The sequence below is a fragment of the Lynx canadensis genome, chromosome B2, assembly GCF_007474595.2.
Source record: "Lynx canadensis isolate LIC74 chromosome B2, mLynCan4.pri.v2, whole genome shotgun sequence".
NCBI classification, from domain to species: Eukaryota; Metazoa; Chordata; class Mammalia; order Carnivora; family Felidae; genus Lynx; species Lynx canadensis.
In genome coordinates this window covers 109,946,249-109,972,392 of record NC_044307.1, presented here as the reverse complement: position 1 = coordinate 109,972,392, position 26,144 = coordinate 109,946,249, and the positions used below count along the sequence as shown (strand labels likewise).

The 26,144-nt window shown below is 36.8% G+C and overlaps 1 protein-coding gene across 1 annotated transcript in view; it reads left to right on the top strand.

The window, feature by feature from the left end:
• The first annotated feature begins 12,595 nt into the window (after nucleotides 1-12,595).
• Nucleotides 12,596-26,144, top strand: part of TBC1D32 (TBC1 domain family member 32) — a 201,163-nt gene continuing 187,614 nt past the window's right edge. The window contains 3 exon segments of the mRNA XM_030316251.1: nucleotides 12,596-12,713; nucleotides 12,895-13,052; nucleotides 23,002-23,163. Of these exon segments, the coding sequence (XP_030172111.1) occupies nucleotides 12,898-13,052; nucleotides 23,002-23,163 (317 nt within the window). The 5' untranslated portion in view covers nucleotides 12,596-12,713; nucleotides 12,895-12,897.

The window sequence follows — 26,144 nt, the reverse complement described above, 5'->3', positions numbered from 1 at the left end:
TTCTGATATTTCTCTTTACCATTATCCAAATTATTTCCTCACTTCTCTTCTATGTTTATCAGTTCATTCATTCATTCATTGAACAAATATTCCAGAAAGCTATGTGCCAGGCCGTATTATGGGTACTGGAGACTTACATCAAGTCTCTTCTTCTGTCGAGCTAAAGTTCTAGTGAGAGAAGCATAACATAAGAAAAATGGAGTTGGATGTTAAACCGGACGTTTCTATACAGGCACCAATGTAAAAGAGCTATGACATTCCAAGGAGGAGTACAAAAATCAATATTAAAGTTTTTAGAGGAGAGAATTGAAAAGTTTTTGCATGATCATTCACTGCTCAGGAAATAATCAGATTTTGTAAAAAGTGGAGAGAAATTTGTGAAAATGACTGTCAAAGAGTATTAAATTTATTATTTTAATATAAGGTAGCCAGTAAAAGATCTTTCTTTACTGATATCTATCTGTTTTATTGATATTTGGGCAGAGAGCTAAAAGGAAGTGAAAGAATCAGCTACATGAGTATTTGAAAGGAAGTGTATTCTAGCCAGGGGGAACCAAAACATAATGGCCTTAGATAAGAGACTGCTTAATGTATTTTAAGAATAGCACGAAAGAGGGGCGCCTGGGTGGCTCAGTCGGTTAAGCATCCGACTTCAGCTCAGGTCATGATCTCTCGGTCCGTGAGTTCGAGCCCCGTGTCGGGCTCTGTGCTGATGGCTTGGAGCCTGGAGCCTGGAGCCTGCTTCGGATTCTGTGTCTCCCTCTCTCTCTGACCCTCCCCCGTTCATTCTCTGTCTCTCTCTGTCTCAAAAATAAACGTTAAAAAAATTAAAAAAAAAAAAAAAGAATAGCACGAAAGCCTGTAGGTATCAGAGTGACTAGGGGAGGATGGAAGCGAACAAGATGGAGATGAAATCAGAGAGGGAATTGATGATGTCGTGGCTTGGGATGGTGTCACTGGGCGTGGTAAGAAGTGGACAGATTGTGGACTTGCTTGATAGTGGAGTTGGCAGCATTTCCTGATATCCTAACTATGGTACGTAACCAAATAAAGGAGTCAAGGATGATTTCAAAATTTTAGGCTGAGCAACTGAAAATGAGGGTGGGTCATTTACTCAGATGGGGGAGAGACTCAGGAAGTAAGAGAGGCAGAGCATCTTCAAATGTTGGATTTGGAAACGTTAAATTGTGAGAGTACACTTATCTACCTGAATGGAAATGTTCAATGGGAAGTTGTATATAAGAATCCATAGTTCAAGTGAAATGTCAGGGCTGGAGATAAAAGCTAGAGAGTCATCATAGTATACTTGGTATTTTAAAGTCATGGATCATTAAGTCTCTGTAGGTACAGATGCCTGAGTGTGGTGAGCTCTATCTTCTGACTCATTTCACTCTTCTTATTCTTCTTTTTTTTTTTTTATTTTGCAATTTCTTTTTTTTTTTTTTTAGAGAAAGAGAGAGAGAGAGAGAGAGAGAGAGCGAGCATGAGTGGGGAAGGTGCAGAGGGAGGGAGACAAAGAATACGAAGCAGGCTCCAGGCTCTGACTGTCAGCACACAGCCCAAAGCAGGGCTCGAACCCACAAACTGTGAGATCATGACCTGAGCCAAAGTTGGATGCTTAACCGGCTGAGCCACCCAGGTATCCCTAAAAGCTTTTATTTTTAAGTAATCTCTAGATCCAACATGGGGCTTGAACTCACAACCCCAAGATCAAGAGTCACATGCTCTACCGATTGAGCCAGGCAGGTGCCCCCTTCAATTAAACTTTTAATTAAGTTGATATTTTATCCCTAGCTATTTGACCCCTATGTGTACCTCTCAGTTCTGGTCTTGGGTGGGAAAGGGGATTGCTATATATTGGGGTCCAAGTACCACTGACTTTTAAAAGGGCATTCTGTTTATAAAATGAAAGTATAAATGTACATTAATAAAAATCAAATAGTATAGTGGGACTTATAACCAAAAGCAAGCCCTTCCGCCTCATTGCTGCACCAAGTCCATTCCAGTTTCAACTTCTCAGAGGCAACCATATTCAAATGTTTTTAATTGTCCTGATAATTTTCTCATTGATTCAGTATAACACCCATGCCATTATTTTACCAACTTATCAATGTTAGAGATAATCCATTGGCTTCTTTCTTCTATTGTGCATCAGGATTTAGTGTACTTCTACTATTCCTGTACTAAAGTTTTGTTAGGTCTAGCATTATATACACTAATATCACAATAATGGTAGAGGAAATTTTCACTCATAATTGTCAAATAGGTGTGTATGTATTGCCTAGGACATAATCATGCGTTGCACATTTTAGACAAATATTGAGTGAATATATATATTTTAGGTTCAAACTTTCCACTTAAAATGTCAGCATTTCCCCTGTTATTAAACATTCACAGGACACTTATTTTAAATTTTTTTAATGTTTTATTTATTTTGAGAGGAGAGAGACACAGTGTGAGTGGGGAAGGGGCAGAGAGAGAGGGAGACACAGATCTGAAGCAGGCTCCAGGCTCTGAGCTGTCAGCACAGAGCCCGATGCGGGGCTCGAACTCATGAACCACAAGATCATTACCTGAGCCAAAGTCCAACACTCAACTGACTGAGCCACCAAGGAGCCCCAGGACACATTTTTTTAAAATGGTTGACATTAGTAACATATGGCTGCACCATAATTTATTTAACCTTCAGCATATTATGAAATATTTAGGGGTTTTTCCAATTTCTTTTTTTTTTTTTTTTCAACGTTTATTTATTTTTGGGACAGAGAGAGACAGAGCATGAACGGGGTAGAGAGAGGGAGACACAGAATCGGAAACAGGCTCCAGGCTCTGAGCTGTCAGCACAGAGCCCGATGCGGGGCTTGAACTCATGAACCACAAGATCATTACCTGAGCCCAAAGTCCAACACTCAACTGACTGAGCCACCAAGGAGCCCCAGGACACATTTTTAAAATGGTTGACATTAGTAACATATGGCTGCACCATAATTTATTTAACCTTCAGCATATTATGAAATATTTAGGGGTTTTTCCAATTTCTTAAGAACACAAATAACTTGTCTGTAAACATCCTTATAATAAAACCATCAACTACATCTCTGATTCTTGGAGTAGATTCCTAGAAATGGAATTACTGACTCAAAAGTTCTTGCTACTGGGTGCCTGGATAGCTCAGTCAGTTAAGCATCTGACTCTTGATTTGGCTCAGGTCATTATGTTACAGTCTTGAGATTGAGCCCTGTGTCCAGCTCCACACTGAGCATGGAGCCTGCTTGGGATTCTCTCTCTCCCTCTCACTCTGCCCCTCCCCTGCACGCATGCACATGCACACACATACACTCTCGTTATCTCTCTTTCTCAAAATAAATAAGTAAACGTTTAAAAAAGGTTCTTGGTACCTATTGCCAGTTTCGTTTCCAAGAAGATTTTGCCTTTTTATACTAATAAAAGAGATTACTGTAAAAGATTACCATAAAGAGTAATCATCTCATGCATATTACTAAATGCTAAATATGTGTAAGCTCTAAAACTATAATAATTTTATAGATTTAAGATGGTTACCTTGTTTTAGCTCACAATTAAAAAAAATTTTTTTTTAGGTTTATATATTTTTGAGAGAGGGAAAGAGAGAGAGAGAGTGCTAGCAGAGGAAGGGCAGAGCGAGAGGGAGACACAGAATCTAAAGCAGTCTCCAGGCTCTGAGATGTCAGCACAGAGTCCCATGTGGGGCTCGAACTCACAAACTGTGAGATCATGACCTGAACCAAAGTCAGACACTTAGCCTACTGAGCCACCCAGCTTCCCCAAGCTCGCAATTATTTTGATTGCCAGTGTTGCTGTAGATTTTTTTCTTATGTCCTATTACTCATTCTTACATAACATTTTAATTTCTTCAGTTTAATATTTTATTATATCACTAATTTGAATTTTTTAATATTCAGAGAAGTACTTTATAATTACTTCTTGGTTGTAACATTATTGGCTATTCTTTACACTTTAAAAAATCTCAAAGGAAAAGCAATATTAAGGATTAGCATCTTATTAAAAGTTTACAGTGATGTAAAATTTAGCTGCATGGCTAGTTAATATTTATTTTGCATTTCATTATATACTGTGGGTCTTGGAATTTCAATAAAATTTTTTGTTATTAAAATTTGTGTAATAGTCATTGCATATTACTGCCATCTTGAGGTGAGATGGTTTTTATAAGTTAGAAACTGACAATGGTTATTGTACTAATGTATTTGATGCTTTATGATCAATGTTTTAGTCTTGATCTTTCTTTCCCATGGTTTCCCACTTACTTTTCGTCATTTGAAATATCATTTGTGATATGTGCATTTTGCGTAATTAAAAAAAAATCCCTGTAGCAACCTATGATTAGGAGAGGTAGGCAGAGAAGATAGCAAACTTTTCCATTGTATCTTTTCAATATTTTTTTATTTATTTCGAGAGAGACAGAGTGAGCAGGAGAGGGGCAGAGAGTGAGCAGGAAAGGTGCAGAGAGAGAGGGGGAGAGAGAATCCCATGCAAGCCCTGTGCTGACAGTGCAGAGCCTGACACAGGGCTCCCTCTGAGGAACGGTGAGATCATGACCTGAGCCCAAATCAAGAGTCAGGCGCTTAACTGCTTAACTGACTGAGCCACCCAGGTGCTCCTCCATGTATTACCAACAAAATACACATTTTAGCACTGATTGGTTCAGGCTGTGTCACCTGCCTATGTCTGTTTGGGGTTGAGAAAGGGAGCATCTTCCTCATGTGGCTTCAGTAATGAGAGACACATAAAGTGAATACAGTGTTATACGTCAATAATATATCAACTTTAAAAAAGGATTAAAAAAATTTTTTTTAATGTTTATTTATTTTTGAGAGAGAAAGCACAAGTGGGGTAGGGGCAGAGAGAGAGGGAGACACAGAATCTGAAGCAGGCTCCAGGCTCTGAGCTGCCAGCACAGAGCCTGACGCGGGGCTTGAACTCACAAACTGTGAGATCATGACCTGAGCCAAAGTCGGATGCTTAACCGACTGAGCCACCCAGGTGCCCCTGGATTTTTTTTTTTTAATGAGAGGCACAATCGGCTACTTCCTCCAAATTTGTGACAAGGTATAGGATTTTAGACAATAAAAAAACAAAATGTATCAATTATATTATCTTTGCTAAAAAAATTTCAATGGAGCCATTATCTGTAGGATAAGTTTTATTCTTGTGATATTCCATACAATCTTGGTCTCTAATAATCTAAATGACTGTATATTTTTGAGAATTAATTATACAAAGATTCCTCAAAGTTGTTTCCCAAATGAGCACTGGTATACCTAGACTAATCAGAGAATGCATGAACCTTGAAATTAATTACTAGTTCAAGTTGGGTATCAAGTAATATCATTTTATAACTATTTGGGTTTGAGCTTTCAGTTATACTATATAAACACACCAATTAAGGATTGTTTGAATTGTTTAAAATAGTGTTTGGTATAACAAAAAGAACCTTAGAAATATGTAATAGCTCTCATTCTTATATAAAACTATAATAGTACTATGTAGTAATAAGTTACATTTCATTTGGTTTTTAGTATTCTTTCTTTTAGGATTATACATTTATTTGAAAGAAATGCTTTTACTGACAGAACAGTATCAGTCAGAACTGACTGACCTTATTTTCATTATATTAGCTTAATATTTCTTGGTTTTATACATGTCTATGAACATGAAATTATATGCTGAGCTCTAAAAACCAATAAAAGCAAAGAATTATGAATACTCTATGAATGATATAATTCATTATTTGTTTAGCATACTCTAAAATAATATGTATGTATGTATGTATGTATGTATTTATTTATTTATTTATTGAGACAGAGGGAGAAAGAACATAAGCAGGGGAGGGGCAGAGAGAGGGAGACACAGAATCCGAAGCAGGCTTCAGGCTCTGAGCTGTCAGCACAGAGCCTGACGCGGACTCGAACTCACAAACCGCAAGATCATGTCCTGAGCCCAAGTCGGACACTTAACCGACTGAGCCGCCCAGGTGCCCCTAAAATAATTTTAAAAGTAGGTAGTTATAGGTATGTAAGAAGATGAGACATCAGTGTCAAAGGTGAAAGTTTATGACTTATAGGCAGAATCTGACTAGTGTGAATAAGTACAAAAAAATATTCAAGCAGTCAGTCAGTGTGGAAGTTTAAACTGGGTTCTTGACCAGCAGTGTCCATGGCTGATCAACTTCTTTTCCAGAATATATGGGGTTATTGCCACAATAGTGGGTACTGTAGATTGGCTTGATCATCTTCAAACCCACATTCCTACTGTGCCTTTCTATTCTATAAAAGCTGTTGCACTATCGATGACATTTTTAGACTCCTTTGCACCTTGTGTTCTGGATGTGCATTAGGTTCGGCAATTAAGTGCACTTGCACAAATTGTAAGGTAAATGTTTTATGTCTTGTCTCGGTTATATACGGTGGTAAACATGGTCTTAGAATGTGACATTTTCTGTAGTAGTATTTCATGATCTTATCTCCGCTTCCTATGTGTTTTGAAACAACTTCAGTGGAGATGGTGGGCATATTTCAGTGCCCAGTAAATGGCTCTGGGATTAGATGGATATTTCTGCTGATTGCAGAGGCTTCCAGACTTACATCTCCTATCCCTGAATTGGCTGTCACTTTGTGTTCACAAATTCAATAGTTCCATGGTAGCTCAGAAGTAATATTTCTATTGCAGGCTCAGTTTTGTAGTGCTCTAAGAATTTCTGGAGTCTCAGATTAAAGTCTTCTCTTGCTTTCTAGTATTTTTGTAAACTCCTAAATACCTGCGTTTCTTAAAATACCTAGAATGGTTTTCTGTTTCCTGACCTGAATCATGACTGATTTATCCCTTTACTAAAAGTGTATACAACTTGGAAAGTCAGGACAGTATTACCATAGCAATATGTGGCAGAGACTGCTAGCTATCCACCAACACCCATTCTCCTTCTTTCTTCTCTTTGTACTGAAGATCCTAGTTTTTCTTATCCAGGCCAAGACTTCATTTCTTAGCTTTGCCGCAGCTACCAGTGTTCATGTAACTGAATCTTGGCTAATGAGATGTAAATAGAAGTGATTTATGACACTTTCTGGTGATGCCCTTGCCCGTTTCTCTTCTCTACTGGCTGAGAAACAGGTGTGGTCATGAAGGTAGAGAAGCCACCTTGGGTCCAAAGATGAAAATTCTTGTTGATGATGTCAAAGCTGCTCTACTAGCCTGGGAACTACTATATTTAGATAGCAACGTAAGAGGTAAATAAGCCTTTCTTTCTTCCTGCCTTCCTTCCTCCTTCCTTCCTTCCTCCTTCCTTCCTTCCTCCCTCCCTCCCTCCCTCCCTTCTTTTCTTCCTTCTTTCTTTCTTCTTTCTTTTCTTTCTTCTTTTCTTTCTTTCTTTCTTTCTTTCTTCTTTCTTTCTTTCTTCTTCTTTCTTTCGCTACTATATTTGTGCTCCACCCCCATTTCTTTACAGTGGCTTATATTGTAACCTAAATACAAGACATACATGGACTTTGAAGTTTGAGGCCAAGTCTGAAATGACTGCATGGTTACTCTATTAACAGGTATGATTCCTATGAACATATGCCATATATTTATAGGAATGACTAGGAGTAATTCATCTACTATTTTTTTTAAATTTTTATGTTTATTTTTGAGAGAAAGGGAGAGACAGAGTGTGAGCACGGGGAGGGGAAGAGAGAGAGGGAGACACAGAATCCGAAGCAGGCTCCAGGCTCTGAGCTGTCAGCACAGAACTCGACGCAGGGCTCAAACTCACGAACCGTGAGATCATGACCTGAGCCAAAGTTGGACACTTTACCGACTGAGCCACCCAAGTGCCCCACTCATCTACCATTCTTATATAAAAAGACTGCTGGCTGTGGGCTGGTAATATGCTCTTAAAACACAGAGTTGAGTAAAGTACTTAAAAGCTGTATTAAATCAAATCTTCAAAAGCAAAATTCAGTTATACTTGAGAGTGAATGTATTGTAACCCTTGCTTTCAGAAGAGTGAGCTTATTGTCTTGCTCACATACTGGTAAAAGAAGAATTGATAGACAGGATATGGCCATAGCTCAGAAGCCAAATCAGAATATTCTTTAAGCCAAGTTATGGGTGGGATCAGTACATGAACTTTGTATAAAGGGAAAAATAGATACCTATACTAATTCAAATTCTTTATCCAGACATTCTAAAACACTTACATTTTGGGTAAATGGCCAAATGCCATGTGAGACTTTTGGAAGAATTTTTCATCAGTAAGACTTTGGTTTTCATATCAAATGACAATATCCCTCTGGGGAAAAGCAAAGTCCACTCTGAAATGGGAAATCCCAGATATAGAGAAGGCTTTAATAATGATGTTAGAAGTTTATATTCTCATTTCACTCTGATTTATTGTTCCGGAGGAAAAAAGAACCATTTCAAGACTTAGAAAATTTGAAATGCTTTACTTTCTTATTAGACTATATAAGTTGAATCTGACCAAGTTCTATGAAAATATTCAATTCAGAGCGGTGGAAATGGGCAACAATGATATTAATACTCTGTAGTTACCGAACACTGTCCTCAAATTGCAGGCCTCAGTTAGTCTTTTATCTTTTTGCAAGTCCATGAGTTCTAAGCACTTTCTATGCCCACAGTCTAGTTAAAGCACCTTCTATGCCCATAGTCTAGTTAAAGCAAACATATAAAACCGTGTTTTAGGTAATTAACATTGCTACTGTGGCCATGTATGTTTGGAACAACATCAGTGCCTTGGCAAAATTCCACAGGTACAAGGAAGACCAGCAGTTTATGCCATCATCAGAAACTCATTCTATTAGGAACAATATGTATTGGATAATGGGATAATATCTAATTGATCAAGTTAGGTTCTGTAGTAGATAGCATTCCTTTGGAAACAGACTCCAAGAATCTGAGATTTTTATGTAGTAGATTTATTAGTGTGTATTCTTGGAGACAATATCTGGTAGAAGTTTAGGAGGCAAAATTAGAAATAAGTTCAACTGTAATGCCCTCAGAACAGAGGCTTCAGAATCATCTGCGGAGTTTTGAGACTGGGATGCTTCAGAGTTGTTCCAATTGAGACAAAAAGGATGGCCCATTAGATACCACAGTGACCAGTCATACATGAGCCTTCCTCAGGTAGAGCATAACTTTGAGCATGACCACTTCTTCCAGGGCAATGCCTGAAGAGGGACTCAGATGTAAATATTAGCAGTCAATGCTCCAAGGATATGAAGGAATAAATGCTTTGTCTTAAAGGGCTGTGCATCAAGGCATCCTGTAGAGTCTTAGGGAATTTTAATGCAGGTGGCTTTAAGAAAGATGGTCAGAAGCAGTAGAAGCAGAGATGATAAAGAAAGAGACAAACTGAGTCATAAAAATGATAGGGTTATTATAGTATGGACAACAAGGTAATTAGTTCGCTACACCGTTTTTTGATATCTTGAGAGGTTTTTGCATCTTTAACAATAACAAATGATATTTCAGTTCTTCATACATGCAAACTTTGCTGAAGCAATTGTGTTTTCTTTGTTCCTTAACAATATGCAAAACCAAACCTAAAAAATACATCTTAGGTATTCAATTTCGAAGTGCTTCCTATTCAAGGATATTTTATAAGGACACGTGCAGAAACCTTCTCTGGAAAATATTAAAGACTCTTGGAGAGATTAAGAATTTTGCTTAACGTTCAAAATTTTATCTTCCATTGAACTAAATAATGTTTGTGAAGTGGCATGCTATGTCCCTAACATCTTTTCTTAAGTTGTATTTTTGCTGACACAAATATAGCTTCAACAGCTTTCTTTTAGATAATATTCATCTGGTTTATATTTCCCCACCTTTTTGGTTCTAACTTTTCTGTTTTAGGGTTTTGATAAATAGCATATAGTTGGTTATTTTAAAATCCAGTCTGACATTTCCTATAAGAGAAGGGCTAAGTTTATTTAAATGTATCAGTATTTTGGACTTTTTCTATCATTTTTCTTTGTACATTTTAATTTTTCCTATTTTTCTTATGCTTCTGTTTACTTTCTTGACTTTTTTAAGTGATTGGGCTTCTGCTTTTCTCTACTTATTTCATTTTTTCCTTCCATTTTTGAATTTAAATTCTCTATTTCTAATTTTTTAATGGTTACATTTGAAATTTTACCATGCCCAAATGACCAAGTTCAATATCTTAAACTCCATTTAGAAGAATTAAGGGCACCTGGGTGGCTCAGTTGGTTAAGTTTCCTTGGCTCAGGTCATGATCTCTTGGTTCATGAGTTTGAGCCGCACATCGGAGTCTCTGCTCTCAGCACGGAGCTGGCTTCAGATCCTCTGTCCCCTTTCTCTCTGCCCCTCCCTTGCTTCTCTCTCTCTCTCTCTCTCTCTCAAAAATAAGTAAAAGAAAAAATATAAGAATTTATTTTTTTTTTAATTTATTTTTTTTTTCAACGTTTATTTATTTTTGGGACAGTGAGAGACAGATGAACGGGGGAGGAGCAGAGAGAGAGGGAGACACAAAATCGGAAACAGGCTCCAGGCTCTGAGCCATCAGCCCAGAGCCTGACGCGGGGCTCGAACCCACAGACCGCGAGATCGTGACCTGGCTGAAGTCGGACGCTTAACCGACTGCGCCACCCAGGCGCCCCAAGAATTTATTTTTTTAAAAAAAGAAAAATATAAGAATTTCTTTTAAAAAAAAAGAAAAATATAAGAATTTCAGAATACTTCAACCTATCATTACACTTCCTACTTATACATGGTTGTTTACAGTATTTTAGGGCTATGAATTTATACATTCACAAATTAGAAATTATAGATTATTATTTTACACAGACAATATTTATTGATATTTGCTTAAATACATTACTATGCTCACTTGCTGTTGGCTATCTTCTTGCATCTCAGGTATTCTATTAAGGTTGTTTTCTTTCTCCTAAGTTATATCCTTTGGAACAGTGGTTCTCATCTGTGGTTCAAATCATCCCTGTTTCCCAAGAAGGCATTTTATAAAATGGGGGACATTTTGTTATCACATGATTAGATGGTACTTACTGGCATTTGTAGTGTGAGCCATGGATGTTGAACATCTGGAATTACACACAGGACAATCTCCCACACAAAAGAATTGTTCTGGTTCCTTATGACTTTCAATGATCCTGCTGGACATGCAAAGTAGAGAAAAAACTCTATGTATTTGAGTGTAGGAACTAATTCCATTTATATAAAAATATTTGGCACAGTTTTAACACACTGAATTTTCTAGGAATGCAACAACTAAATAAAATAAAGCTATTATTTTTTGCTCTGAATTTTAACAGTAATAGCTTACATTTCAGAAAAATCCCACCACTAATAGCTATGTTAATCTTGATGTTGAGGTGCCAGTACAACTCATCTGTGTTAATCTGAACATGGAAACTGGTTGCATTGCTGGTGATTCTACAAATGTGCACACACATACACATGCACATATAATACTAGATAGCTTCACTGACAAATACAGTTTGTTTACTCTGCTAGTATGTTTCTTTCCTAATGTAGTAGTGAGACAATCAAGATTAAGCATTCATTTTACTAAGAAACATGCTGTCAGAGTTGGCAAGGATATATCATACTTCTACTCTTGGAAGTAACAGCATAGACATCAAAGGAATCACTGATCCTGGCTAACATGTGAAGAATATTGGATGTTACCAGGAGAGTAAACTTAAGCCAGATAAGGTAGAATTTATCTACATTAAACCATCCATCAATGGCTTGGACTGACTATTCCATAGACACCAGGATCTGATTCTAAACTTTGTTGTGTTGGCTCCTTAGCTTGGACATGACCATGGTCTGAGGATTTATCTGGATTGGAAACTGGATGAAGGTCTATTATTATACACTGCATCTTCCTGCACAGTGATCCTCATATACATATCTTATGGTGTCACTATGGAATCCAACTGTGTCCTGCTACTTCCAAGATTGATCTCTCTCCTGTAAACGTGCCAAACATGACCCTTTCAATTGTGGCCGATTTGCTTCTGTAGCCTCTGCACCTCCTCTTTCCAGCCTACCAACTCGAGCACCTGAATGTTAATGCCTCTTTCTTCGCTTCTTTCCTTGCCTCTTCTATTGGGTTAAAAGGGGATTGGTTTCCACAACACCTACCTGGAGCATTTCTCTAACGTAACACTTAATCACACTTAACGGTGTAAACGTTGATTTTTTGGGGTGTGTCTGTCTGATTATGAGGGCATCTTCTCATAGTTCCTAGCAAGGTGCTTGGTTAAGGAGTAGGAGTCAACACATGTTGACTGTTAGAGAAAAACAACAGTGTAACATTTCAATACCATTCACGTAGTTAAAAACTTTTCAAGCTACTTTCAGTTTCACTTTTACTGAATTCTGACTCTTCGTTCTCCATTCCCTCCCTTCCACAAACACATGGCGAGGGACAGCGAGCACACCTGAAACTTCCCATAGGTGCCGGGCAGGTCTCCAAGGGGCACTCCCTCCCACTCAGGAAGTCACGTCAACGTGATGACGTCACACGTACCGCAGACGTCCCGCCGTCAGACCCATCAAAACCTTCCGTGCTGTCTTTTTTGCGGTTAGCGGTGACAGCTTGAACTCTGTTCGTACGGAAGGCCGGCAACGACAAGTACATAAGGCGGGTCCTTGAGGACCCGTGCTTCCCCAAAGTAAGGTGACTTGTTTCCCGGAGAGACGCGCAGGCAGCCGAGGACCCACCCCCAAGCGCTTGCCGCGGTCTCCCGGGGAACGGCGTAGCGCACTGGCCTGGGTGGGGTGGGAGCGCGCGTGCGCTGTGCGCGGCATTGGCGCCGACCTGGAGTAATGGGCGTGGGTGTTTGATTCTTGCAGAGGATGGCCTATTTCTCTGGCGAGGACGAGGTGGTGATGCAGACGATGCTGAGGCAGTTGTTCCAGAGCGTAAAAGAGAAGATCACGGGTGCCCCCTCTCTGGAGTGCGCCGAGGAAATCCTCTTACATCTGGAGGAAACTGATGAAAATTTTCACAAGTAAAATAGCTTTTGATGTCTTAAGCAAACAAACCAGCTGATCCAGAAAGGGTCAAAGTGTAGTTAAAGAATGTTCATTTGATTATTGTTGTTAACATAGCGCCCAAGTTTGAGGTTCATTTTTTTTTCGTTTATTTACAAATATCGAATTTATGTATTCTTTATTCTTTACTTACTTTCCAAAGCTTCTGTCTCCTTTGTGTTTCTGCTGCCACAACCAACATATCCTAATTCTTCGTTTTTCCTCATGGGCAACACAGTAACAATAATTGAAAATTGTTCATGTTTTTCTAAGAGGAATTCTGTTATTTCAAAGGATTCTTGTCACTGTGCCTGTCACATTGGCTTAAAGCAATGAGTTCCCAAGATCTCTGTTCCTTGGCTGATCTGGTATTTCAGTGGCTGCCCCAATTCCCCATTCTGAGCACTGTAGGGATACTGACGTTAGATTGTTAACTTCCTATCGAATAGTTTAAGTTCCTATGAAGGGATAAGGCACATACTCAAATGTCTGTGATACATGTCAAAAATATAAGTGCTGTAGAAGAGCTACAGAGTACTCTGGGTTTGCGAGCAGTAGAAATAGTTTAATGAGAGAGGTACCACTTGAGATCAATCTTGAAGGTTACGTTTCTTTAGAGACCTTTTTTTTTTTGTTTTGGTTCATTTAATTTAAATTAATCCTCTCCATTGAAACGTTTTCTTGCAGGAACCCAATTAATTATTATTGGTAGCAATATTTTAAATTCAGTGGTTGTATTTCATTTTGATCTCACAGAGATGTTTTAAAAATTTTTTTTTTATGTTACCTTTACTGACTCTGAAATTCTATTTATCTGGAACTCGTACTCATTTCCTTTATGTGCATAATTGGGTTTTTGAGCCCTTTAATGTAAAAGTTTGTTTTTTCTTGCACTTTTATAGGGGGAGTATTTATAGTTTTCACCAGATTCTCAAGGGAGTTTTCAAAAGTAAGGAATTCTTGTTAATATAGTTACTGATTTCATTGGTATTTATGGTTATTCATAAAGTTTCTTCGTATTTCCATGATTTTCCTGTTTATTTCTTAATTGAATCCACTACAAATAGCTGTTATTTGTGATCATATTATTTTGGGAGACATTACAGAACAGCTTTATTGGTTAACTATTGATTATATTACTTAAACAACAGACTATGGAATAATTGCAATTTTCTCAAATTAAGGTTTAATTAATAATGTTTTATAAACTCATGTAATACAAGTTCACCTCACACAAATCCACATGAAGCATGAAGTTTGGGGTTTCATTTCTGGTTTTTATTTCACATACAAGCAGTTGTTTAAATACTTTGTAAATTATTATGTCAATTTTTGCTAGGATCATATTCTCGGCATTTGTGCATTTTGTCTAGATTTTCAAATGTATTGGTAAAAAGTTTTTCATTAAAATCCTGTAGTTTTTAAATATTTTTAATATCTATAGCTATATATCCCCCTTTTTATTCTTCTCTTTGATTTGTGCCTTCCCTCTTCAGTTCTTCTAGGGGTTTTTTTAGTCTTTAAAAACCAGCTATTGGCTTTGTTCCTCCTTTGTATTATGTATATGTTTTATGGTTTTAAAGTTTCTGCTGTTTATTTCTTTTCTTGGAAAAATTTTTAAAACTTTTGTGATGAATGGTTAGCTCATTAATATGCAGCTTTTTTCTTTTTTTCTTTTTTCTTCAATGTAAATGTTTACCTGTATTGCTTTAGCTGCTTCAATTTTAGAATGCTTTTCAAGTTTAAGTTAGGTCATTGTTGTTCCTCTTAGTAGTTTAATGACTGTTGTAATAAAGTAATTTGCTTTTCAGCAGTGCATTAGATTAAATGCCTGCTGATTACCATTCATACTTAATGTTCACTGTTTACTAAAGAGATTTACTTTTGGCCTACCTAAAAAAATCCAGACACTCTCAAATTATAACTAGTTTGTAGTTTTAAAAGTAAGATTTATAATCCTCAAAGTATTTTTTTTTTTTTTGCATATATTTATTTATTTATTTGAAAATACATCCAAGTTAGCGTATAGTGCAACAATGATTCAGGAGTAGATTCCTTAAAGCCCCTTACCCTTTTAGCCCCTCCCCCCTCCCACACCCCCTCCAGTAACCCTCTGTTTGTTCTCCATATAATCCTAAAAGTATTTAAGTAGTTGGGGCGCCTGGGTGGCGCAGTCGGTTAAGCGTCCGACTTCAGCCAGGTCACGATCTCGCGGTCCGGGAGTTTGAGCCCCGCGTTGGGCTGTGGGCTGATGGCTCAGAGCCTGGAGCCTGTTTCGGATTCTGTGTCTCTCTCTCTGCCCCTCCCCCGTTCATGCTCTGTCTCTCTCTGTCCCAAAAATAAATAAACGTTGAAAAAAAAAAGAAGTATTTTAAGTAGCTTGTAGTCTTAAAAGCATAGATGCTAAAAGTCATGTGTTAGCTGCATTAACCTGAGATCTGTGCCTTAGGAGGAAGGAACTCTTTATGTAGGAGAGAAAAAGAGGACTTGCTTGTCTTTGGTATTTTCATAGACTCTTACAATTCAGTCGGATATTGAAGGTCAGTTAGTACAGTTATACTTGGTTTTGTTTTCACTGACCTAACTCTCCTTGACATTGTACGTTAAGTCACTTAGGTATGTATTGCTTCCAAAAGTGTTTCCTACTTCAGAATTATCTACCTTCCCTTCTCCACTATCAGAACATTGGTTTCTTAAATCCACCCAATGTTGTCCAGGTATTGACAAGGACAATTTTATTAAAGAGACTTATGGGGGAACTGGTGTCTTTAGGCTATTGTATTTTTGTATGAAGATATTTAAGACAGTTGAGTCCATACATGATGGAATTTTAGGTACTCTAAAAAATTAAAGTGGGAGAAATTGCAGTCACTTGGGGAAAACCATCATGTAGACAGTATAGCCCTATCTGGGGGTTTGCCCCAATGGGCAGCTTCCCTAAACTACTATCTCTGTTGTATAGCATCTTCTATTTTTCTACCTTAAACTGTACAAATTCTTTAAAATATCCAAACTTTCCCTCTCTGTCTTTGAAAGTGGCAGCAAGGATTTGAGGGCTGTGGGAGGGGAGGAGAGGTAGGGATGAGGATATTGCTTTCATTATGTGTGCATGTGTTGTGTAGATTCCCAGAAACCAAACTGGCCCTGGTTTTCACTCTTGGCTACACTAGAATCAGGTGGGCCCCATGTAAAAAAATACTGATGCTTGGGCCTCATCATGAATGAATCAAAATTTCCTGAGCAGCTTGGCAGAGGGGGAGTGGTAGAGTCTGGGCCGTAGTGATTTTCAAAAAGCTCTCTAGGGTTGAGAACGTGGAGAATTGTAACGTGCGGCCAGGGTTGAGAACCACAGAGTTAGAGCATATTTACTTGCATTTACACAAGAATTGTGGTGTGTGTGTGTTTGTGTATGTGTGTATGTGTATTTATTTTAGTAATTATCAACTGTGATGATTATAAGAGTCTCTAATGTAAATGCTCAGTTTTGTAACCCTCACATCCAGTATATTTTTGGTTTGATACAGAGGGAACACAGTAATAATTTGTTGATTTAGGTTTATTTTTTGTTTTATAGAAGAATGTACCACTGATTTTTTAAATCTGTGAAATCCATTTAAATGGTACCTTCAAGAAAACCTCCATTGTGTAAAGTGATATCCATGTATAGAGAAATGACTAAGAATTACATGCGTGCTTCCATAATTAATGAATGCATTTCTAGTAATTGTTTATCATGACTCAGAAGCCTATTCTTTGACTTAAAAGTTTGTACGTGATGTAAAGCTTGTTCGTTCTATTGCATAACCTTTAAAAAATTTTTTTTTAACATTTATTTATTTTTTGAGAGACAGAGCACAAGCAGGGGAGGGGGCAGAGAGAGAGGGAGACACAGAATCCGAAGCAGGCTCCAGGCTCCGAGCTGTTAGCACAGAGCCCGACATGGGGCTCGAACTCAAACTGTGAGATCATGACCTGAGCCAAAGTCAGACACTTAACCGACTGAGCCACCCAGGCGCCCCTCTATTACATAATCTTTATATACTAATATGATATATAAAGTTAGGTTGGTTATATAATAAATCTTTTGATTCTGAAATAAGAATTCCAAATATCAGCGTTATAATTCATAACTTACTCTAATAAAGTCTTTTTTTTTTTTTAATTTTTTTTCAACGTTTATTTATTTTGGGACAGAGAGAGACAGAGCATGAACGGGGGAGGGGCAGAGAGAGAGGGAGACACAGAATCGGAAACAGGCTCCAGGCTCTGAGCCATCAGCCCAGAGCCCGACGCGGGGCTCGAACTCACGGACCGCGAGATCGTGACCTGGCTGAAGTCGGACGCTTAACCGACTGCGCCACCCAGGCGCCCCATAAAGTCTCTTTTTAAAACATACCAATACTGATAATTTTTTCTATATATGGTTGAAAAATTTCTTGCTTATTAAAATAAGAGAATGATGTCTTGAAACAAACTTGTACTAGTTTTTTTATGTTCTTATGTTGTAATAGTAATCTGTGTATCAGTGCATATTTTGGTATAGACATTTTGAACATGTCAGAAATTCATCATGAAAGAAATAATTAAGTTTTCTTGGAAAAATCTAGGTAATAAAGCTGGAGAACAAAATGGAAAAAAGTGAATGTTCTTTTACTCAACTTTGTAAATTTTCTGACATAAATGTAAAAAATTTCATATTTGCCAGTAGTAAAGCAAAGTGATGAGGTTCATTGCTATTTTAATTGAGCTGCTTCTGAAATGTAGTTAGGTGAACATATTTTTCCTTAGTAGCAAATGCCTGACTCAGGTTTTTAATGTCCTTCTTTGAGGAATATTTGGAAAAAGATACTTTGCATTCACTTGGTGATAGCGTCTTTGAAACCAAATGTTTATTTTTTCTCATTAAATTACTTTTATGGCAACAAATAAGGTTAGTCAAACATGTATAGTACATTTGGTTTGAAAAGTGTCAAAGTATAGCTATGTGTAATAGACAACAGATTTTGCATTGGGATTATCATTATTGTTATGTAGTGGGAACTGACATTTAGCAAGGTCATGTGTTTTGTCTAAGGTTACAAGATTGACCAGTGTAAGATTTAGAACTTAAGCCTGAAACAAAGGGATTTGTAGAGTTCTAAAGATAAAATTATTTACTAATTGTATAGATCATGTCCTTTAAAAAAGAAGAAACTTTGTTATTAGAAAATTTAAATTATTTTTTTAACGTTTATTTATTTTTGAGAGAGAGCACACACAGGCTGGAGAGGGGGAGATAAAGGGGGACAGGGGACTTGAAGCAGGCTCTCTGCTGTCAGCACAGAGCCTGATGTGGGACTTGAACTCCTGAACTGAGATCATTACCTGAGCTAAAGTTGGACGCTTAATTGAGCCATCCAGGCACTCCCTAGAATATTTTAAAATGACCAAGAAAGAAATATTAATAGACTTCAGTTAAAATACAAATGAATGGAAGTTGTATTTATTGTAGTCCATGGCAGAGAGGTATTATTCCCATAATATTGTAGTCTTGGTCTTTCCTGTGCAATTAGAGTATATTAATCTGAAAATGTTAAAGGAGTTTGCTAAAACTAATTCTGAGAGGAAAGGACTTATATTGTAGCAGAATTGCTTTAATTAAGCCTAGTAAGGATCTTCTAACATAAGTTATTAAGTATGTACATTTTTTTTGAAGGAAGTTTTACATTTCTTAAATAGAAATTTTAAACATAGAGATGATTCACCAGTATCTTTAGTGGTAAGGATTTTATGTTGTTTATAATACTTGTATGAATGGATGGTGAAAGGTCAAACTGGCATTCTGCAGGCCATATTGGGTCTATGGATGTGTTTCTTTGGCTTGGTTTTAAAAAATAGTAACATTTAAAAATTGGGAGATAGCACATAAGGTAGTTTTCTGGCTTCTATTAAAACATTGAAAAATCCACATCAGGCTGTGATAGTCCTAAGTGGCTAAAGCCATGTGGAAGCTCTTCCTTTTAGCTGAGACACATCCTTTTATTTCACCACCACCTCTTCCTTTTCTCTCTTACATGTGGCTGGCTTTAGTTTACCTGTCTACCCCCAGTGACACTGAGTTTGTAATCCCTGTTATAAGTATGGGACCTTTCGAAAGTCTCTTGTGCATCCAGGGCTTTTGCTTTTATACAAAATATGAATATAGCTACACCAGAATAATTTATAAAAATGATGCAATGGGTTGATTTAAAAAGCTGTGGTTATCATCAATCTTTTAGATTAGATGAAGACTTCATAAGAGCAACTGGATGGCACCAATACTATGAGGATTACAGTGAAAGCAACATAGTACTTAATTTTATGTTTAAGTACATAATAATTAAATATATTAAGTGTTATAGTATCTCCCAGCCCATAGCAATAATAATTCTCTATCCTGGGCACTACTACAGAAGAATAGTATTCCTTGTAGGATTTTATGGGGTATTGCCATGAATTCAGATAGTAAAAGAACCAACAAAATGAATTGTCACGTGAGAATTTGAAGACTTGGATTTTTCTTACCCAGAGTAGAAAGGTCTACTTGCAGAAATGACTCTATTTACTAATTTAAGATTGGAAGCTTGAGAGTTTTCCAATAATCTTTGAGTTAGTAGAGCATCCAAAGGGCTATAGGCAGCCTGGTAGTGCTCCCATGATAGAAGGCCTTATCTTCCCTGGAGATTTTTTTTTTTTTTTTCTTAAAAGAGCAATAACCCATTAGGGAATATTTAATTTGGGGGTTCTTGGGTTCATTTAATTTGGAAGATGAACCAAAACCTTGAAATATTTTGAATGGAGTCTTCTGGGAGATACTACTGTGGCCACAGATAAAAGTGATGTCATTTAAAAAAAGTATGTGGTTATTCAAGTTCCCAAAGAGGAGGTTTAAACTTTTTCTCAGCATATTTGCTATATCATATAGATGGTGATAAATAGTGGGGAGGTTTTGTTTTGTTTTGTTTTTGTTTTTGTTTTTGATGTGTCTTTTTAGAGTGGTATTCTGTTAACTTTCTTGAATACATTGTATTAATGGGCTTTCCTTGTATTCCCTCACTGCCTTAGTTATAAAAATATCACAACCTACTTGCTTACAGTTTGGGCTTTAAACAAAGCAAGCACAAAATTTATATTAGTTAAATACTCATTTCTCCTAATTGCTTGATTTGTGGCAGAGAAACAGGACTGATAAAACTAAGGAATAATTCACTTTTCTGTAGTAAATGTTGATGGTGAGATGTAGAATTCATCTTCAGAGAGGCCCTTCCTTTAGTTTCAGAGAATTAACTCCAGCTTGCCCCATGTTTTGTTTCCCACTGAGTGTCTTAGAGATGTGAAGGAAAACTGGTGTGTCTGATTAGCCTAGGGCAGGATTATGAGGAGGATCAAGATTGTTTTTAGGGACTGTTTATCTTTTTGCACTTTGTTCCACATTCAATTTTCTCTGGCTGGCTGTGAGCTCAGACTGATTGGGCTCAAGAGATTATTTATTCCTGGATCCTTTTTCATTTACAAGGACATTTTATTTTTTATTTTATTTTATTTTTTTAAGATTTGATTTTTAAGTAATCTCTATACTCAATGTGGGGCTCAAACTAAAAATCAAGAGATCAAGAGATCAAGAGTTGCATGGTCCACTGACTGAGACAGCCAGGCACCCCTACAAGGACATTTTCAAGACAGCAATGATACATTTATGGTATTGGAATTTCAGATATTCTGATTTCTTTAGAGGGTTTGTGGTGGTGGAATGGTTGTGGTGGAGAACACATGTATTTTTGCTCTTCAGATCACATCATGCACATCTGTCAATTTTAGTCTCAGAGCTAGTTGTGGAGGCAGTTTAGGGACTGTCAAATGTTAAAAAAATTAAGAATATCTTTAAAAGATTCTCTTGAAACCTTAATCTTTGAACTCTTGCTTATATAAGTCTTTACCATTTTGTATAGAATATCCAAGTATTTGGCTTATAATTACAAATATACAAGCCAAAAAATAAGTTAGCATTTAAAATGGATGGGAAGTTATGCTTGTATAAGGGAAGGTCTTCAAGTGATGTAAGGCAATGATGACTCCCAGAAGAGGCAAAAACTTCAAAATTGCGTGAATAATTATTAGGGCTATTTTCTAGGACACGTGATTCAGTAAGTTTTGGGTTTTGTTTTTCTTGGAATATTTCTGAAACTTTGTGTTTGCCATTTTGGTCTAACACTGCAGGTCATTATGTTTACAAAATCACTTTATCTCTTCTGTTCTTAATAGCTATTTTCCTAAAGCTTAGAAGTTACTAGCTAAGGGCACTTGGGTGGCTCACTCGGTTAAGCATCTGATCTTGATTTTGGCTCAGGTCGAGATTTCACTGTTTGTGAGTTCAAGCCCCACATCTGGCTCTGCACTGGCAGTGCAGAGCCTGTGTGGGATTGTCTCTCTCTCTCTCTCTCTCTCTCTCTTTCTGCCCCTCCCACACTCTGCACTCTCTCTCTCTCTCTCTCTCTCCCTCCTCTCTCAAAATAAGTAAATAAACTTAAGAAAAAGAAAAGTTACTAGCTAAACGTTGAATATAAATATTAAACGTTTAAAAGTAATTTCAATGAATAACTTAAACTTTTAAGTAAATTTTATTTTTAAGTTTAATATGCCAATTATTATTTTGAGAAAATAAAATGGAGTAGATTTACCTCTCTAAAGGGAAGAAATGTAAATAATACAAAAATTAGTAAAAATATGAGTATTACATTTATTAATTTTCCTTTCCAGTTTCAGTTGAACACTATAGAACCTCTTATTTTATTTCTTAAATAGTTTTGGAATTTTTGCATCTTTGGGAGAGTGTGGGGTTGTGGGAATGATACTGGTTTTGGAGTAAGGTTGACCTGAATTACTAGTTGGTGAATTTGATAAGGCTTTTTAACTTTTCAGTCTGTGTCCTCATCTATTTACCTATCTCATGTGGTAAATAAAGCAATATTAATAAAGTGCTTAGCTCAGTGTCTAACACATGGTAGTCACTTAAAAGTCCCTCCTTGCTTATATGCAAATCAACATGTTTGATGTTTGTGGAGAAAACTGAGTGTGGCCTCATGTAAGTGGAGATGCAGTAATTAAGGGGCTTGATTAATTAGGTATTTAAATTTTTTTTTTTTTCAACATTTATTTATTTTTGGGACAGAGAGAGACAGAGCATGAACGGGGGAGGGGCAGAGAGAGGGAGACACAGAATCGGAAACAGGCTCCAGGCTCTGAGCCATCAGCCCAGGGCCCGACGCGGGGCTCGAACTCACGGACCGCGAGATCGTGACCTGGCTGAAGTCGGACGCTTAACTGACTGCGCCACCCAGGCGCCCCGATTAATTAGGTATTTAAATGCCAAGCCAAGGAAGTTGTATTTGGAAAATAGCCAATAATTAGTTTTAAATACAAGAAATATTTATTGGGTATGAGTGAAATGCTCTAACTCAGAAATAATGAAATCCATGACTTTTGAGGACCAAGATGACTACAGTGTTCAGGATAAATATGAGAGGGAGGAGGGTGAAAGAAGACAAGCAAGAAGACTGCTGTAGTAATGTCTGCATGAGGTGATGTGCTTTTGCACTGATCAATAGAAATGGAAAGAAAAAAAAAGAGGAAGTGATGAAGCCAAGGGATGTGTAGGAAATGTTAACAAGTGTCTATGAGTAGGTGGATTGATAGAGTGAGTGGGCATGGGGTGTGGTAAATGCCAATGTCCCAGAAAAAAACAACATAATTCTAGATTGGCTTGATGATTTGGGATGAAAAATTTAATCTGGTTCAAGGTAAGAAATCTGAGTATTTCATAAATCTTTCTGTGCTAACATTTTCTTCTGGATATGGTTAATAAGTGAGTTCATGATATTGAGTGCATTTGTTTTTTAATTTTTTTTTTAGCTATGAATTTGTGAAATATCTTAGACAGCATATATATAACACTTTGGGGTCCATGATTGAAGAAGAAATGGAAAAATGGATGTCTAATCAGAATCAGGATGAAGAATCTGGCTATGACACAGTTGTACAGCATGTTACTAAAAGAACCCAGGAATCTAAAGAGTGAGTATGTTCACAATAATACTTGAAAGCAATTTTCTCTCAGCAGGGCATTTTGAAAGCACCCCTAACCCATGTCCTTCATAGCAGCTAGGATGATGCTTCAAAACAATCAGTCAGATCCTGCCACTTGAGTCCACTCAGCATTCTGTGAAGGCTTCTCATCTCATTCAAAGTAAAATTCAGAGTGTAGCCCAGAAGCCCCAAACATGAGCCTTCTGTTCCCTCTCCTTCCTCATTTCTTACCATATTCCCTCTCACACTGCTCCAGCCACCCTGGTCTTGTTCTTTCTCAATAGCTGAGCAAAGCCCTCCCTTAGGGGATGGTTTACATTAGGGCTTAGTCTTAGTGTTGTACATTCTGTGGAATTGTACAAATTTATAACGACATGTATCCAATTATAGGATTATGCACAGTAATTTCACCGCCCTAAAATGCTCTATGCTCTGCCTATTCATTCTTCCCCCTCCAAATCCCTGGCAACCACTGATCCTTTTATTGTCTGCACAGTTTTGCCTTTTCCAGAATATAATATAGTTGGAAACACATGTTATTTAGCCTTTCAGATTGGCTTCTTTTGCTTAATAATATGCATTTAAGTTTCCTCCATGTCTTTTCATGGCTTGATAGCTTATTCATATCTAGCACTAAGTAATACTCCCATTGTCTGGATGTATCAGACACCTTGGTTGCTTCCAGATTTTGGCAATTATGAATACAGCTACAATAAACATTGTGTGCAGGTTTTTGTGTGGGCATATGTTTTCAACTCCTTTGGTAAATACCAAGGAACATGATTGTTGGTCATGTGGTAAGTATGTATAGTTTTGTAAGAAACTATAAAATTGTCTTCCAAAGTGGTTGTACCGTTTTGTATTCCCCCAACGTTGTATGAGGTTTCTTGTTGCTTTACTTACTCACCAGCATTTGATATCCATGTTCCAGATTTTGGGTGTTATAATAGTAGTTATCTAATAGTAGTGTAGTAATATCTCGTTGTTTTAGTTTGTGTTTCCCTGATGACATAAGATGTGGAGTATCTTTTCATATACTTATTTTGTCATCTATATATCTTCTTTGGTGAAATGTCTGTTAAGATCTTTGGCCCATTTTTTAATCAGATTGTTATCTTATTGTTGAGTTTTAAGAGGTGTGTGTGTGTGTGTGTGTGTGTGTGTGTGTGTACTTTAGATAATAGTCCTTTATCAGTAAGTTGTTTGCAAGTATTTCCTCCAAGTCTGTAGCTTGTCTTTGCATTATCTTGACAGTGTCTTTTGCAGAGCAGATATTAATTTTCATTTTAATTAAGTATAGCTTATCAGTTACCTATTTCATGGATCATGCCTTTGGTGTCATGTCTAAAATGCCATCACCAAACCTAGGGTCATTGAGACTTCCTTCTATGTTATCTTCTAAGAACTTCATAGTTTTGTGTTTTACATTTAAGTCTGTGATCCATTATGAGTTAATTTTTATGAAGGGTGTAAGGCACATGTCTGGATTGATTTTTTGGTGTGGGTGTCCAATTGTTCCAGCACCATTTGTTAAAAAGACTATTTTTGTTTTATTTTATTGCTCTTGCTCCTTTGTCAAAGATCAGTTGATTATATTAAGGGTACTTCTGGGCTCTTACTCTGTTCCACAGATTTATCTTTTCTTTTGTGAATACTGCACTGTATGATTACTTAGGTTTATAGTTTCAAAGTCAAGTCTTGAAGTTGAGTAGTGTTAGTTCTCCGTCTTCATTCTTCTCCTTCAGTATTGTGCTAGCTATTCTGTTTTTTCTTTTTTTGCCTCTTTGTATAAGCTTTAGAATCAGTTTGTTTATATTCACTAAATAAGTTCCTGGGATTTTGATTGGGATTGCATTGGATTTATAGATGAAGTTGAGAAGAATTTACATCCTGACAGTATTGTATTGTCCTAATCTATGAACATGGACTATTTCTCAGTTTATTTAGTTCTTCTTTGATTTCTTTCAATTGAAACTTATAGTTTTATTTATACTGATCTTATATATATTTTGTTGGGTTTATACTGAAGTGTTTCATTTTTGGGGTACTAATGTAAATAGTATGTTTTAAATTCCCAATTCTACTTGTTCATTGATGGTATACAGAGAAGTGATTGATTTTTGCATATTAAATTTGTATCCTGCAACTTTGCTATAATTGTTTATTGATTCTAGGAATTTTATTGTCAGTTTTTTCAGGTTTCTGCATAGATGATCATGGCATCTACAAACACTGTTTTATTTCTTCCTTTCCAATCTTGCTTCCTTTTACTTTTCTTGTCTTATTTCATTAGCTAGGACTTCCCATAGGATGTTGAAAAGCAGTGGTGGGAGGGAATATCCTTGGCTTGTTTCTAATTCTCCTTTACTTATTAAGGTCTCAGTTCCATGTCTCCTTACCAGAGAGGCCTTCCCTGATCTCTCTATATAAAACAATGGCCTTTCCCTTTTACTTTTTCTCTTTCTTACCTTGCTTTTTTTTTCTTCTTAACTTTTCGTCACTGATTAATATGGGATAATATATGTATTTGCTTATTTTATGCTCATTTTCATTGTCTCCCTACTAGAATGTAAACTCTCAAAAAGTAGATAATTTTATTTTTTCTATTTCTGTGTCCATAATGCCTTGAAAATGCCCAGCAAATGTTAGGTATATAATAGGTATTTGTTGGATGAATTAATGATATTGTTTCTTGCCATTATAATCAATTTTATGTTATTGATGTTTGACATAATTCTGACTTTAGCAGTAAATTATTTTTTCTTTTCCCTTATTATATATCACATGCATTTAATAAGTAACTACTGTATGTTAGGTTTTAAATCTTGGGGCTATACTGTTAAATAAGATGCCTCCTACCCCCAAATAATCCATAGTGTTTTTAGGAGTCTAACATTAGACTGAAAAATAAATTTGAAATAGGTAATTTCAATACAGGATGGTAAGTGCCATGATATATGCAAAAGATC